Below are 16,105 nucleotides of genomic sequence, written 5' to 3'. Positions count from 1 at the left end.
TTGTTATTCAGAATTATAAATCTTATAAAAAAGGAATTGTAAATCTTCTCAGTAGAGAATCATCTTTATCCTTTATGAAATTACTTTTTATTTATTTCTTGAGGGGTATAATTTAGTTTTTTTATTCTTTGGGATAAACTGTCATGAGACTTTTTAGAAATGAAATAAATTAGTGATTTTCTGTCATTTCACAGTTCAGCTTTTCATTTCTAACTTTTAAACTTTGATAGTCAATCTAGTTAATGTACATCAGGATGGTGAGGATGAACAAACTTTCATCTTAACTCTGGTGGAAATCCCAGAAGGATATGCTGATAGCACTATGCAGTTAATGCCAAATCCTTTACTGCCGGCGCCCATATTGGTCAAATCAGTGAATACAAAAGAAAGAGAAGACACGAGGTAATGAATCATCTGACCTGTTTTTGCTAGGAGGAAGGGGTGCTTTATGAATTGAATAAAATTGATTGAACAAGCCATTCACCAACCTTATTTGTAATTGTGATGGAGATCTCATTTAATAATTATGTGATAAGTTAGAGAAAAATTACTAATTTTATAGCTGATAAAGTTGCCATTTAAACGTATAATACTACTTTGTTGGTATTTTAAGTATTTTGAAAGCTAAAAAAATTAGCAATGTGGATCATAAAATATCATTTGTTGAAGATGTGGCTACATTGTATGCATTTTAATTCTGAAATAAATATACATTCACAGAAATTTACAAAAATAGTACAAAGAGGATGCACTTTAAAATATTTGTGATACTCATTTTCTTTGCTGTAAAATTCTTAAGTTGTATTTTAATAGTCATTGGTTAAGATGCTTAATTGTGTATCAAGTAACATCTGAAATTGAAGGCTTTCCTATTAGGAAGAAATATTTTAGACTAAAATTAAACTTTAATGACAAAACATTTTTATGCCTCAGATTTAATTCAGTATTATGGAATTTAAGTTGTGAGCTCTTAAGTATGAATGGAGCTGAAAACTAACATTTTTGTGACTGTGGCCATGTATATATTAGTTATTTAGAAGTTTCTTTGAGAGTAGCTCAGCCTTTAACATCATTAAGTAATTAATTTACTGTATGTGTATTTTCTATGCAGTATCAGTTTTCCAGTAACTTCAGTTGGTCAAGATGACATGTGTTTATCTAATTCTGAAAGAGATGATTCAGAAAAGTCTGCTGCTAATTTGAATCTTGTATCTAGGAAGAGATATCATTGTAGCGTTGATGAAAGTGACCATGTCCCTCCTGCCAAAAAAACTTCACTCACTTCAATAGATGATTGTCAAAAACATACCTCTGAGGTAAGATGGAGGGAATCATTAAACAAGTGAGATGGCTGTATCAATGGGCCTGTTTCTGTTTTTCCTTTAGACTCTTTGTATAAACATAGTTCTAATAGTTTCTACCATAAATAATCCAGATAAAACTGGTTTTGGAGTTTTACTTTCTACTAGTTCTAGGTGGAAATTGTTGGATGTTACTCAGGAAACCCATTCCCAGTTCATTGTCATTGGCTAAAGATAAGACTGAGAGCATCATACGGATGTGGGTTTTGGCTGTACCAGTTAAAAGCTGTGGGATCTTAGGAATGATACTGAATGAGTTCCCTATTGTGTAAGATGGTAATAATGATATCATTGCGTGTGTGCGCACGCGTGCTCAGTCATGTCCGACTCTCTGCAACCCCTTGGACTATATAGTCCGCCAGGGTCCTCTGTCCATGGGATTTTCTAGGCAAGAATACTGTAGTGGGTTTCCATTTCCTTCTCAAGGATATCTTCCCGTCCCGGGGATCAAACCCACGACTCTTGAATTCCTGAATTGGCAGGCAGATTCTTTACTACTAGCGCCAGCTGGGAATATCATCACTACCATTATCATCATGCTTAAAGCTTCCCATTGCTCTTAGGAATAAAACCAGAACCTCTAAGGCCCTGTTTGTTCATGTGGTTGTTTTCTGTGTCTAATCTCATCTTGTGCTGGGCTCTGCCTTACTGTGGCCATTTTTTAGTTTCTTGAGTACACCATATTTCTTCGTGTTCCAGGGCATTTCTTTTGCTCTCTCTTCTGTTTGAAATGTTTCCTTGCAAAATACACAGACTTCTTGACCTCAGTCATAAACCTCAGGGATGCCTGACAGTACTGTGCAGATTCAGTTATTGGCCTCTGTGTTGTAGGTTCGTTAAGCATCCTCTCTGTTTTTGTTTCTGGTTCTCATCATAGGGTACTACACTCTGGAAAGATTAGAATCTATATTCTCAAAAAAAGACCAGTAGTCCTTAGGTTATAGCAGACAACAGAAGTGGTATAGTCTTCTATATCTAATAGTTTAAAAAATGGTATTCCAGAATAATTTTTAATTTCTCTTAGTATGTATAAAGTTGAACATTTTTCATATACTTAGGGCTTCCCTTGTGGCTCAGCTGGTAAAAAATTTGCCTGCAATGCAGACCTGGGTTTGATCCCTGTGTTGGGAAGATCCCCTGGAACAGGGAAATGTTACCCACTCCAGTATTCTGGCCTGGAGAAATCCATGGACTGTATAGTCCGTGGGGTCGCAAAGAGTCGGACACAACTAAGCGACTTTCACTTCGTATGCTTAAGATCCAGTTTTATTTCCTTTCCTGTGACATGACTGTATTCTTTACCCTTTTTTTCAACTTGGTTTGTTGATCTTTATCTTATAAATTTAGAGGAACCGTCTATTTTGAATATTTGTGATATGAGTTGCAAATTTTTTTTTCTTAGGTTGCTGTCTGTTTTTCTTGGCTCTGCTGGGTCTTCGTTGCAGTGAGGGGGCTTTTTCTAATTGCAGCTTGCGTAGGGCTTCTCTAGTTGTGGTGTGCAGGCTGAGTTGCCCTGCACGTGAGGGTCCCTGTGGGATCTTAGTTCCTTGACCAGGGATTGAATCCTCAGCCCTTGCCACTGGAAGGCAGATTCTTAACCTCTGGACCACCAGGGAAGTTCCTTCAGGTTGTTGTCTTTTAATTCTGCTTTTTGTGATTTTCTTCTGGAGACTTGTTTGCTTAACTTTTTAATGTGACAGTCTTGAAACATTTAAAAAGGTAGTTGTTGTCCAGTTGCTAAGTCATGTCCTCCTCTTTGTGACCCCATGGACTGCAGCACGCCAGGCTTCCCTGTCCCTCACTATCTCCCAGAGTTTGCTCAGACTCGTGTCCATTGAGTTGGTGATGCCATCCAACCATCTCATCCTCTGTCATCCCCTTCTCCTTTTGCCTTCAGTCTTTCCCAGCATCAGTGTCTTTTACAATGAGTTGGCTGTTCACATCAGGTGGCCAGAGTATTGGAGCTCCAGCTTCAGCATCAGTCCTTCCAGTGAATGTTCAGAGTTGATTTTCTTTGGGATTGACTGGTTTGATCTCCTTGCAGTCCAAGGGACTCTCAAGAGTCTTCTTCGGCACCGACAGGTCGAAGGCATCAATTCTTTGGTGCTTAGCCTTTGTATCCCTATGTGTCTGTCATCCAGTTTCAACATTTTGTTAGCATTCTATGCAGACATTGTTGCACTTTATTTTAAAAGTATATTTAATGACATGGAAAAAAGACCATAGCATATCATTATATGCAAAATTATGCCACCAGTTTATAATATTCCGTTTAACAAATGGCAGGCTTCCCAGGTGGCTCAGTGGTAAAGAACCTGCCTGCCAATGCAGGAGACACGAGAGACTTGGGTTCTGTTCCTGGGTCGGCAAGATCCCCTGGAGAAGGAAATGGCAACCCATTCTAGTATTCTTGCCTGGAAAATTCCACGAACAGAGAGGAGCCTGGCAGGTTATAGTCTGTGTAGTCACAGAGTCAGACATGACTGACCATAACACACATGTTAAAAAATGATAGCTGTACTTTGGAGTGACTAAATCTTAAAAAAAAGGATGTACAGTGTCTGTTGGGCCTATTTGAGAGTTTTATTTTCTAAAAAGTTGGTTATAATTTTGAATTCTAGAATGTATACACATTGTACTTAGATATACAAATGATTTTTATTTTTCTGTAATCAGATTTATTAGCCTTTTGGGCTATTCCCTGATGATCCAATGGTTAAAACTTGGCGTTCTCACTGCTAGGACCCAGGTTCAGTCCTTGGTAGGGGAACTGAAATCCTGCAAGCTCAAAAAATTTTTAATTAGTCTTTTTATGTTTATCTGTGGAGATTACGTTATACACTGAAAGTCTACCTTGAAATTAATATGAATTCTTCTAATTAATATCATTGATTTGTTTAGAATTTATTTTGGTTTTAAGAACAGAGGAACCAACTTAATTTTCCCCAGATACCTATCTGTTTGTCCCAGCATCATTTATTGAAGAGTTCATCTTTTCTCCACTGATTTAAAATTCCACTTTTGGGGACTTCCCTGGTGGTCTGATGATTAAAACTGCATGCTTCCATTACAGGGGGCATTGGTTCAGTACCTGGTTGGGGAAATTAGATCCTGTGTGCTGCACTGCGAGACCGAAAAATAAAATAAAGGTGTAGTTTTTGAGAAAAGAGAAAAAAAAAACATTAAGAATTAAATAAAATTCCCATAAGTATTTGGGTATATTCCTAAATTTTCTTTCTTCTGCATTGATTTATTTGTTCTGGGGTCAGTTTCACACTGTAGCTTTTAAGTGCTTTAATATCTTAAAGGGACAGTCTGTTCTCCTCCCTGACCCCCAGTACAATTTTCTTCTTTTTCCAAGATCTCCCTAGTTGCTTGTTATGTTTTAAAGTTTATATTAATTTTAGCATGTGCTTATCTGGAGCTTAAAAAAAACCAACTCTGTTGGTACTTGTGTTAGGATCGTACTACCTTGACGGATTAACACAAAGAAAACTGACATCATAAATGTGATGCTGAATGTACCTATCCAGAAACACTGTGTGTCTTTCCATTTCTTTAAGATTTCTTTTGTGTCTGTCTCCTAATGCTGTTTTAAGTTCTTCTTCATATAAATCTGGTTTATTTCTTACTGGGCTATATCTAAGAATTTTATCTTTTTTTGTTTTTGTTACTATTATCATTAAGTTCTTTTAATTTAGAATGCTTTACAGAATTCCCGTTATTGTGTGTAATATTTTTTCAGTTGGTTCTCTAGAGTTTTCTAAGTAAACTGTTATATCATCTGCAAATATAATTTTAATTCTTCTCTTCTACTTTTTACACCTTGAATTTCTTTCTTTTTCTAATTATATTGGCTAATATAACTTTTTAAAAAAATCAGAAAACAGCTCTGATATTAGACATCTTTTTCTTACTCCTGACTTCAATGGGAATATATCCATTGTTTATGAAATGGGATGCCGGCTTTTGGACTGCAGTAGTTAATATTTTATATTGTTAACAAAATACCTGTCTATTCAATTTTACGTGTTTTTTTTTTCCCAAGAATGAATACTATTTCATACTTTTCCTGCAAATAGAGAGATGATGCTATTTTTCTCTTCAGATTGGTTGATTTGTATTAATGTTTTAAAATACTGAATCATCTTTACATTCCTGAAACAAACTTTTTCGCTGTGCCAAACAGATTATGCAATGTTGGTCCCCCAACCAGGGATTGAACCCATGTCCTAGGCAGTGAAAATGTGAAGTCCTAACGGCTGGGCTGCCAGGGAATTCCCAAACTTTGTTTGATTATGATGTTTTAGTCTTTCGAGGTGCTGCTAAATTATGCTGGTAATACTTCATTTGATGTTTTTGCACTGATGTAAAACTGCTTAGTTGAATCAGTATTACACTTGCTTTGTAAAAGGCATTTGGAAGCTTTTCCTCTTCTGTTATGCTACAGAATACTTTAAATAGTAGCTGCAGTGTTTGATAGAAGCATCTGTCATAATGTTTTTGTAATGTTTGATAGAAATCCTGTGAAACATGTCTGACCCTAGTGTTTTGTAGGAGATAACTGATTTTCTTTACTTAAGAAAGAAAGGAGGAGGACTTCCCTGGTAGTCTAGGGATTAAGACTCTGCACTTGCACTGCAGGAGGTGATGGTTCATTCCCTGGTCCAGAAAGTTCTACATGCCTTGCAGTGCAGCCAAAAAAGTAAAAAACAACAACAACAAAAAAATTGAATTGTTTTTTAAAGGAAGGAAATAAAATCAATTTTGACAACTATAATATTTTTTTGTAAATTTTCTTGAAACAGGTGTGTTCAAAGGAATTAAAAAATGTTTTGGAGGAAACAGGTGAGTGAAATGATTGCATTTTGCTTAGTACCCTTCATAACTATTGTTTAAATTTGGGATAGAAGATGAGTCTTGCTCATTTTTCTCTAAGAATCAAGCCTTTATTATTAGAGGATGTTTTGTTTTGTTTTCTTTTTGGTCCCTTCTGAGATCTTAGGTTTAGCACTTTGATAGCCCTAAAAAGCTACTTTCATCCTGTACTTAATTTAAAAAAACCATATAATTCCAGGATTTCCTGTAAAAGCTCAACAGTTACATTTAAGGAATTGGAAAGCTGTGTATAAGGGAGTTTTTATAGGTCCTTAGTTAGCTTTAACCTTTTTTGTGTTTAATTTTTATTGAAGTATAGTTGATTTACAGTGCTGTGTTAACTTTGTTATACAGCAGATTGAATCTGTTATGCGTATACATATATCCACGTTTAGATCTTATTCCCATATAAGCCATTACAGAGTACTGAGTAGTGTTGCCTGTGCTATACAGTAGGTTCTTATTGGTTATCTAGTTTTACGTATAGTAGTATCTATATGTCAGTCCTAGTCTCCCAAGTTATCCCACCCCCCCATTCCTCCTTGGTAAGCATAAGTTTGTTTTCTACATCTGTGACTCTTATTTCTGTTTTGTAAAAGGTGCATTTGTAGATTCCTCGTATAAGTGATACCATGTGATATTTGTCTTTCTGTGTCTGACTTACTTCACTCAATATGACATCCCTAGGTCCATCCATTTTGTGGCATTATTTCATTCCTTTTAATGGCAGAGTAATATTCCATTGACTATAGGTACCATATCTTTGTCCGTTCCTCCATTGATGGACATTTAGGTTGCTTCCGTTTCCTGGCTATTGTAAATAATGCTGCAGTGAACATTGGGGTACACATATCTTTTCAAATTACAGTTTTCTCTGGATATATGTCCAGAAGTGGGATTGCTAAATCATATGGTATCTCTATATTTTGTTTTTTAAGGAACCTCCATACTGTTCTCCATAGTGGCTGTACCAGTTTACATTCCTACCAACAGTATAGGAGGTCTCCCTTTTCTCCACACCCTCTCCAACATTTATTGTGTGTAGATTTTATGTGTGGTGAGGGCCATTCTGACCTTAGCATTACCCTTTAATTAGAAAGTGATACTTTTTCATTTTGCTAGTTCAAGAAATATTTACGGAGAAAGCTTTTCTAAGTCAAAATATTGATGTATTGATATAACTATTTTATATCTGAACATAGAAGCTGTCCCACAGCTTTTACCCATTATAATATGCCTGAGACGACTCTGGTGGTTGGGAATCTGCCTGCCGGTACAGAGGACACAGGTTCGATCCCTGGTCTAGGAGGACCCCACATGCTGAAGGGCCACTAAGCCTGCATCACAACTGCTGAAATACAGGCACTCTGGAGCTTGCATGTGACATCTGCTAAGCCCAAGTGCCCTAGAGTTTGTGCTCTGCATTGAGAGGCCCCTGCAGTGAGAAACCTGTGTACTGCAAGTAGAGAGTAGCCCCTGCTTGCCACAACTAGAGAAAGCCTGCACGCAGCGACCAAGACCCAGCACAGTTAAAACTAAAATAAATAAAAATTTTTAAAAATTCCTAATAGTCCAAGTAACTCGACTAATTTTTAATTTAACTTACCAAAGTAGGTTCACAATAGAATAATCATGGGTTTTCTTCTTCAAATATTGCAGTATGATTGAATATTAATTCCAGCATATGTGCTTACCATTTTTTTCTTTTTTGAAGGGGAGTCTTATAAGGGACAGAATATCTTCCCTACCTCAGGAAACATACAGACAATTTCAGAACCTCAGAAAGAGCAACTTGAACCAACTTCTCAGAGTATCAGATCTGGATCTCTTAATAAAATAACAGATACACAAGAAAAGGATGCATCTCAGTTACCTCAGGATGAGATAATGGTGTCTGATAAGGAAGAAAGAACTTGTGCTGCTTCTGAGTCTGAACAAATGGGCAGCATCACATCGTCTTCGAAACCCCCCCTAACCAGGTATCATAACACAGTCTTTAATGTTTCTTTTCTGTGCACATTTTGTTCTCAGTGGATATATTAAACCTATATGGAATAGGTATAGCATGTATAAAGACTAAGTCCAATACTAAGGATGGTGTTTTGTGAACATACCCCTCTGTCATTAATATAAAGGGAACAGGTGTCATCAAAGGAAACACAGTTAATGCCAGACCCTTTCAGAGGACATTCCATATGACAAGAGCTTAACTTTAAGCTCAGGGTGTCCCTCGTAGCTCAGTCGGTAGAGAATCTGCCTGCAATGCAGGAGACCCAGGTTTGGTTCCTGGGTTGTGAAGATTCTCTGGAGAAGTACATGGCAACCCATCCCAGTATTCTTGCCTGGATAATCCCATGGACAGAGGCGCCTGGCAGGCCACAGTCCATGGGGCTGCAAGAGTAGGACACGACTTAGCAACTAAATGATGATGACGGACTTTCAGTCCTGAAACTTTGACTTTTAGATAGAAAATCTTTAGAATTTAGGATTGCACATTTTCTTTTTCAGATTGTTCATGGTTATTATTTTGATAATTATTTATTCTACCACACTGTAGCTCCTAGTACAGATGTGGATGGTGTGAGACATAGGGCTGACATCAGAAGTAGTCTGGAAGTTGTTTTATTGAACTCCCAGATAATGTGTGCATTTCTCTCTCTGTGGCATACCAAAGAGGTCAGCTCTGGCTTTCTCCCTGTAAGAGTAAGTGTGAAATTTAAGCCCAAACTAGCTTCTCCCACATCATGTCCTCATACTAGAAGCAAGTCTGCTGGGTTATAGACATCTATTGGTTTAGCAGCAGCATTCAAATCATTAATATGGTGTTGCTGAATTGAAGAGGGGAGGATATGTACCAGTCTCCACTAAAGGAAAGTGGGAGGAAGCTTGAAAATATGCTTGAAAATAAGCTTGAAATAAGCTTGAAAATAAGCTTTCAAATATGCTTGAAAAAGCATATTTAACAAACCTGTTCTTTTTGTTATATAAACTACATCTTTTCTGGAATTAGGAATGTGCTTAAAATAGAATGAAGGCAATGTCTTGGGAGTTTGGGTTAAACCAGTTGAGAAGCAGTGTTTTAGAACAAGGGTTCTATAGAACATTATATATTACATTGTGATTATATAATCATATATATATATAAACAAATAAGCATGCTCTGTTCCAGTAAGCTTAGTTATAGAATCAGTTGGTGGACTGATTTGGCATGTGGATCATGGCTTGCTGACCCCTACTCAAAATGTGGTCCTGGGGCCAACAGCAGGAGCATCATTTGAGAACTTAATGGAAATGCAGAACTCAGGCCCCATTCCTCATCAGCTCAGTCAGAATCCTCATTTTAATAAGCTCCCCAGGCAATTTGTATGCATTTTTAAGCTTGATAAGTACGACTCTAGAGAAAGCTTTGACTTTCGTCACAAGTATTTGGCGTGGCATAGTGATATTCGATACCTAGTGGTATCAGTACTTAGAAGATGTGCCGCTCATGTGGTATCCCACGTACCAGTTTAGCATTCATGGAAAGAAGTTGCTATTAAGAATGTGTCTTCCTAGACTTCCCTGGCATCCAATGTAGGGAGCGTGAGTTTGATCCCTGGTGCAGGAACTAAGATCCCAATGGCTGGGCAGCAGGGCAAGAAAAAAAAGTTTAATTATACAGGTATTGATGTTGTCCTATAAAATTTTGTACATTCCTGCTTTTAGTTTCTTTACTATAATAATCTGCCTATGAAAAATTTAGAGACTATAAAAAAAAAAAAGAATGTGTCTTTCTGGAAATTCTTGAATATCTTTACATTTGCATTTCTAGACCTGGCAGAAGACCCCTGGGATTTTTGTCTTTACTATGTTCAAAGAATAGCTTGGACTCTGATGAACCTACACAGGTTCATAGTAAGAAACGACTAAAACCTGTTATACCTGTATCAAGACAAAATTTGAAAAGATCTAATCTGCCTAGTGTAAGCCAGAAAAAAACTCAAGAGTCCTCTGACGTTCCATCTCCAAGTGTTGTTGACAATACTCAACATACGAATAATGCTAGTTCAGCAACTCAGGTATGTGATAACTGTTCTTTGTTTATTTGTATAGAATGGATTGGTTATCAGGCTCAACCAGGAAAGACATGGTAATTGCTTTCTTCATCTGGATGTCAGAAATTATTGCATAGCAACTCCAATCCATTTCCTGGTTATCCTACCCTACTTATTAGAAGAAGATAAGGTGCTGAATTAGAAAGTTACAGCTAGTTTAGTACAGAGCCATTGAACTAACCATAAATGAACACTTAATTGCCAGTCCTTTACTGCAAAGATCCTTCTGACCTTTTTGCTCCTTTTGTGGAAGCAAAACAAAATAGTGCTTGCATTTTATTTCCTTTAGGAAAAATGTCCTGATACCTACAGGAATTCAAGGAACGGTAAAATTAGAATTTGCTTGCATGTTTCATTTCTGTGCATTCTAAAGCTGTCATAGCAAGTACTAGGGCAGAAAAATCTGGGAACTTATAGCAAAGACTTTGGAAGAATATTGGGGTGACTTATCTCAACAAAGAAAAGGCTGGTGACTATTATTGGATAGCATGGAGCCTCAAAGGAAAGAGTATTTTTGTAAAGAACACTTTTAACATTTTAAAAGTATTTTATGTTATTTCCTATAATTATATTCTGAGACCAGAATTTTATGAGTCTTTATTATTGTCGACAAATTACTTTGGAGAATAGTAATTACCAAGTGTCACCGTGCCAGTTTGGTCCAGCCTGAGATATTACTCTTCAAAATGCACTTGTTTTTCTCATTTAATATAGTGGTGGAGGAGTGGAAATGTAATTTCATTTTCTAAAAATAATGTATTTATTTATTTCTGGCTCTGCTGGGTCCTTGCTGCAGTGTGAGAGCTTTCTCTTGGAGGCAGGCAGGGGCTACTCTGTGGTTGCCGTGTGTGGGCCCCTCTTGTTGTGGAACCCGGGGTCCAGAACGTTAGCTCAGTAGTTGTGACACAAGTAGTTGTGACCCAAGGCATTTAGGGTCTTCCCAGACCAGGGAGTGAACCCATGTCCCCTGCATTGGCGGGCAGATTCTTACCCACTGGACCACCAGGGAACTCCTGTCATTTCACCTTTAAAATTTGCATTTCTTCAGTTAGTGAGTTGTTTCCCCCCCCCCCCGCCCCATATATTTACTAGATTCTGTTTCTGTCTTTTTTTAAATTGCTGTGTTGTTTTTGTTTACTGATTTATACCTTTTGGAATTTCAGTGGTTTTCTTTTGTATGAGTTCTTTATGCATGTAAATAAGCCACATACCTTTTAGCTCTTTACTACAAGTATTTTTTCCAATTTTATTTACTTTTAAAAATTTTGTTACAGGTAACTTTTAAATGTTTAGTTCAATCTATTACTTGTTTCTTTGTTACTAAAGTACTTTTATGATTAAAAGTTTTTCTCCACAGGTATAAAATTTTGAATAATCAGTTTGGTATATAGTGTGAGGCAAGGGTTTGATCTAAATATCATCCTCAACTTGCTACTTTGTTTTTTTGCCTAACATATTCCACATGTTTTATTTATTTATTTATTTTCTTTTTTTTTCTTTTCCACATGTTTTAAAATGCATAACCTACAAAAGAGAGTTCATAGTAAACTATTTCCCACGTCTGTCCTTTAGCTTTGTAGTTCCTCCTTTCCGCAGGTATGTCGTATTATCAGATTTTGGTTTACTTTTCCAGAGACATTTTAATGTACACAAATATAAACATTTTTCTTCCTCTTTTACGTAAATAATGGCGTATCACCTCTTCTTTGCTTTTCACATGTAGCAGTGTGACTTGGAGACATTACAAAACAGTAGATAAAAGGCTTCCTTCTCTCTTTCTTCTTTTTTTTAAAAATATTTACTTTTATTTATGTATGTATTTTGCTGCACCAGATCTTTGTTGCAGCACGCGGGATCTTTAGTTGTAGCATGCACACTCTTAGTTGCAGCATGTAGGAACTAATTCCCTGACCAGGGGTCAGACCTGGGCCCCTGCATTGGGAGCACAGAGTCCCAGCCACTGGACCACCAGGGAAGTCCTTTGCTCTCTTAAAAAAAAATTGAATTATTAACTTTTTATTTTGAGATAATTATAGATTATCTTGGAGTTATAAACAACCATATGGAGGGATCTCATCTACCCTTCACTCAGTTCTCCCCAGTGGTGACATCTTGTGAAACTCTCCTCCAGTATCACAACTGCTCTACTGCCATTACGACAGTCAAGATACAGAGCAGTTCTGTCACTAGAGGAATCTTTTGTTTAGCCCTTTTATAGACACACCCACTTCCCTGCCACCCCTACTGTCTCCTTATTTTCTGGCAACCTGGTTTCCAGTAAATGTGTCTTTTGGGTACTAACCTGGTGGTCCAGTGGCTAAGACTCTGTGCTTCCAATGCTGGGGGGCCCTGATGCGATCCCTGGTCAGGGACCTAGATCCCACATGGTACAATTAAGAGTTCACAAGCTGCAACTGAAGATCCCGTGTGCCATAACTAAGACTGGGTGCAGCCAAATAAATAAGTAAAATAATTGTATATTTCTTTTTTTTAAAGTGTGTCATTCCAAGAATGTTTTATAAATGGAATCATGTATTTGGGATTGGTGTCTCTTCAGTAGTTAGTCATCCAAATGGTTTTACGTATCAATAGCTTGTTCTTTTTTATTGCTGGGTAGTATTTCATAGTGCGGATGTACCAGCTTTATTTATCCATTTACCCGCCAAAGGACATCTAGGTGGTTTTCAGAGTTTGTTATTATAAATAAAGCTGTGAGCTTCTGGATGCAACTTTTTGTGTGGACATAAATTTTCCTTTTTTGTTTTTCAAGAATAAGTGCCCTTGTTGTTTTTAATGATTCTGTAATATTCCATTGTTTGGGTGTACCATTGAGTGATACTGGTCTCACACAGGCATTTAAGTTACTCCTAATTGTTTGCTATTTCAAACAGTATAGTAACAACTCATGTATAAATAGATCATTTTCACATTTATAGGTTAAATTCCTAGAAATAGAATTGCTGGTCTAAAGGAATGATTATTCTTTTGACAGACACTGCTTGATTATCCTCCATAGGAATTATATCAGTTTCAGTTCTTAGCAGCAATGTATGAGAGCCTTTTCCCTCACAATAGTATATTATTAATGTTCATTTTTTATCTTCTTCATAGATTTAATGAACACATGTGTCTGTGATATAGGTTGCAGTTTTTTGTCCCTCTTTGGCATTTATCTTTTGGTTTTGTATGTGGTGGTTTGTGCCATGCAGATATTTTTTGCTATTATGTACATGAACTTACCAATCTGCTATGGTTTCTGGCTTTCATGCCATTCCTTCACACTCTCTCCCCCACCCTGAGATCATAAACCATTCTCCTCTGGTATTTTACCGTAGATTGTTTCAGAACTCAGCTTTATTTTTGGCAGGGCTGGCCCATTGTTGCTGCCCCGGGTTTTGTCTGGTTGCGGCGAGTGGGGGCTGCTCCATTTGCGGTGTGCGGGCTTCTCACTGTGGTGAGCTCTTTTGCAGGGCACAGGCTTAGAGTGCATGGCCTTTCGTTGTGGTGGTGCGTGGGCTCAGTGGTTGTGGCATGCCTACATCCGTGGCCTGTAGGATCTTACTGGACCAGGGATTGAACCTGTGTCTCCTGATTGGCAGGTGGATTCTCTACCACTGAGCCACCAGGGAAGCCCCTATAGTCGATTTTTAAAAATGTTTTTACTTTTAAGTTTATTGATCCATCTAGAACTTGTAATGAAGTATAATTAGTATGATAAGTCTGATTTCCTTTTTGTGAGATAGTTATACAGTTGTCCAATATTATTTATTGGATTATCCACCTTTTCTCAATTTCTTTTGGAAATATCACTTTTATCAGGTACTAAATTTCCATCCATATGTGTTAGGGATATTTCTAGTCTATTTCGTTGATATGCATGTCTGTTCCTATGCCAATACCATGCCTTCTTAATTTTTCTAAATTTATAAGTATGCTAATTTTTGATAGAATTGCTTTGATTTGTGATATTTCCTTATGTACCGTGCTGTTTCATGGGTCCTATTTTGGTCATTAAAATGTTTTCATTTAGATTTAATAGTGTTATATTTTCTATATTGTTAATTTTTTCACAGAAATTTGAATGAAGTAATAAATGTGTACATTACAGTTAATCTAGTTATGTCTAGTATTGTATATTTGCTGATTTTAATTTTATTATTATAACTAATGCTGCAAAGGTTATCTCTTACTATGTTTAGGATTATTTCCTTAATATAACAGCACAGAAATTAAATTATGGGGTCAGTGAGTATAAACATATTTAAAGCTCTTATAGTGATAAAGAATCTGCCTGCCAGTGCAGGAGACACAGGTTCTATTCCTGGGTCAGGAAGATCCCCTGAGTAGGAAATGGCAGCCCACTCCCATATTCTTGCCTGGAAAATTTCATGGACAATGGGGCCTGGTGGGCTACAGTCCGTGGGGTCACAAAGAATCATACATTGCTGAGAGACTAAGTGAGTGAGTACTTATTGCTATATTGCTTTTCAAACAGGTATCAATTTAGACCACCACTATCAATATAAATGTTATACTGCATACTTATTTGTATTATCTTTTTAGGTTTCTCATAATCGTCCCTTACTGAAAGGAGAATGTAAAGGTGGCCAAAACCGGGTACCTGAAGAGGAGCCAACCACAGTCTCTGAATATTTCTTTAATGATATCTTTATTGAAGTGGATGAAACAGAATAGAAAGTCGCCTTTTTAATTTTTTTTTTAAGTCTGAGATTTCCAGAATCAGTTATATCAACAAAGCAGTATTTAGAAAGAAGCATTACTGGCAGTTTTTCTTTAGGTTGATTTTCAGTATTTATTCAGCTTGATTTGAAGCTTTTATAATCAGTGAAGAACATTGCTGGGGTCCTTTTCATTCTGATTGGCTCAGCATTTTGGAAATATCAACCAGTTAAGACTGCTTTCTCAGACAGAAATAACAGGTCTTGTTTACATTTTGACTTCTTTCTGTATTGAACACACATGAACATCCTCGAATGTTGTGGATAATGTCTGTGTAAGTCACAGTGCTGATGTATTTGGAAGTGGATTGTATTTAACGTTTAGCGAACCTTTTGTGAAGGTTTTTTTATGTTTGCTTAGGGTTTTTTGTTTTTGTTTTAGGATTTTTGGGGGTTTGGGTGTTTTTTTTTTAATTTTGGTTTTTTAGTATGGTGAAAGCCTTTTCATTTGCCTCTAAATATATGAAAGAAAATTGTGAAACTCCAGTTTAGTATGGTAACTGTTAAAAACTTTTCTATTATCATCTATTTGACTGAAAAATGTGTATTTTTCTAATTCATATTGATGTAACAGTCCTAATTGAAGAGCTAGTATTTAAACTTACTATTTATAAAGATAAAACATCAAAAAGCTTATTTATTTTTAAATTTTTTATTTAAAAGAATATTCAGTTTTAATTTTTTACCCCTGAGATTATGGGTAAAGAAGGCATGAACAAATTTATGTTTGTCTCCTTTCCCTCTTTAATTTTAAAGATATTTAAAGTGATATAACTAAAGTATTTGGATAGTATATATGTTTGAATACATTTTTTTCTCATAGTTCAGTATATTGACTTTGTACTGTGAATTTTTTGTTTTTCTTATTTCTTAGATAATCTCAGGATTTGTATGGGAAAAAAAAAAACCCTTAACCTTATTTATGAGGCAAATTTCCATACAAAACTCAGCCTCCATTACATAAACATATGCTCACATACACACATTCCTTTTTTAAAAAACAATTTCTTGTCTTCTTTCCCCCACTAAATTC

General features: G+C 36.5%; 1 protein-coding gene across 1 annotated transcript in view; it reads left to right on the top strand.

Annotated features, from left to right (window-relative positions):
- The window catches only part of BDP1 (BDP1 general transcription factor IIIB subunit), a 79,006-nt gene extending 63,516 nt beyond the window's left edge, over positions 1 to 15,490 (top strand). The window contains 6 exon segments of the mRNA XM_068990487.1: positions 231 to 402; positions 1,112 to 1,316; positions 6,170 to 6,209; positions 7,954 to 8,218; positions 10,051 to 10,297; positions 14,897 to 15,490. Of these exon segments, the coding sequence (XP_068846588.1) occupies positions 231 to 402; positions 1,112 to 1,316; positions 6,170 to 6,209; positions 7,954 to 8,218; positions 10,051 to 10,297; positions 14,897 to 15,028 (1,061 nt within the window). The 3' untranslated portion in view covers positions 15,029 to 15,490.
- The last annotated feature ends 615 nt before the right edge of the window (positions 15,491 to 16,105 follow it).

The sequence above is a fragment of the Capricornis sumatraensis genome, chromosome 18 (genome assembly GCF_032405125.1).
Source record: "Capricornis sumatraensis isolate serow.1 chromosome 18, serow.2, whole genome shotgun sequence".
Lineage (NCBI taxonomy): Eukaryota > Metazoa > Chordata > Mammalia > Artiodactyla > Bovidae > Capricornis > Capricornis sumatraensis.
This window is presented reverse-complemented; position numbering and strand designations above follow the sequence as displayed.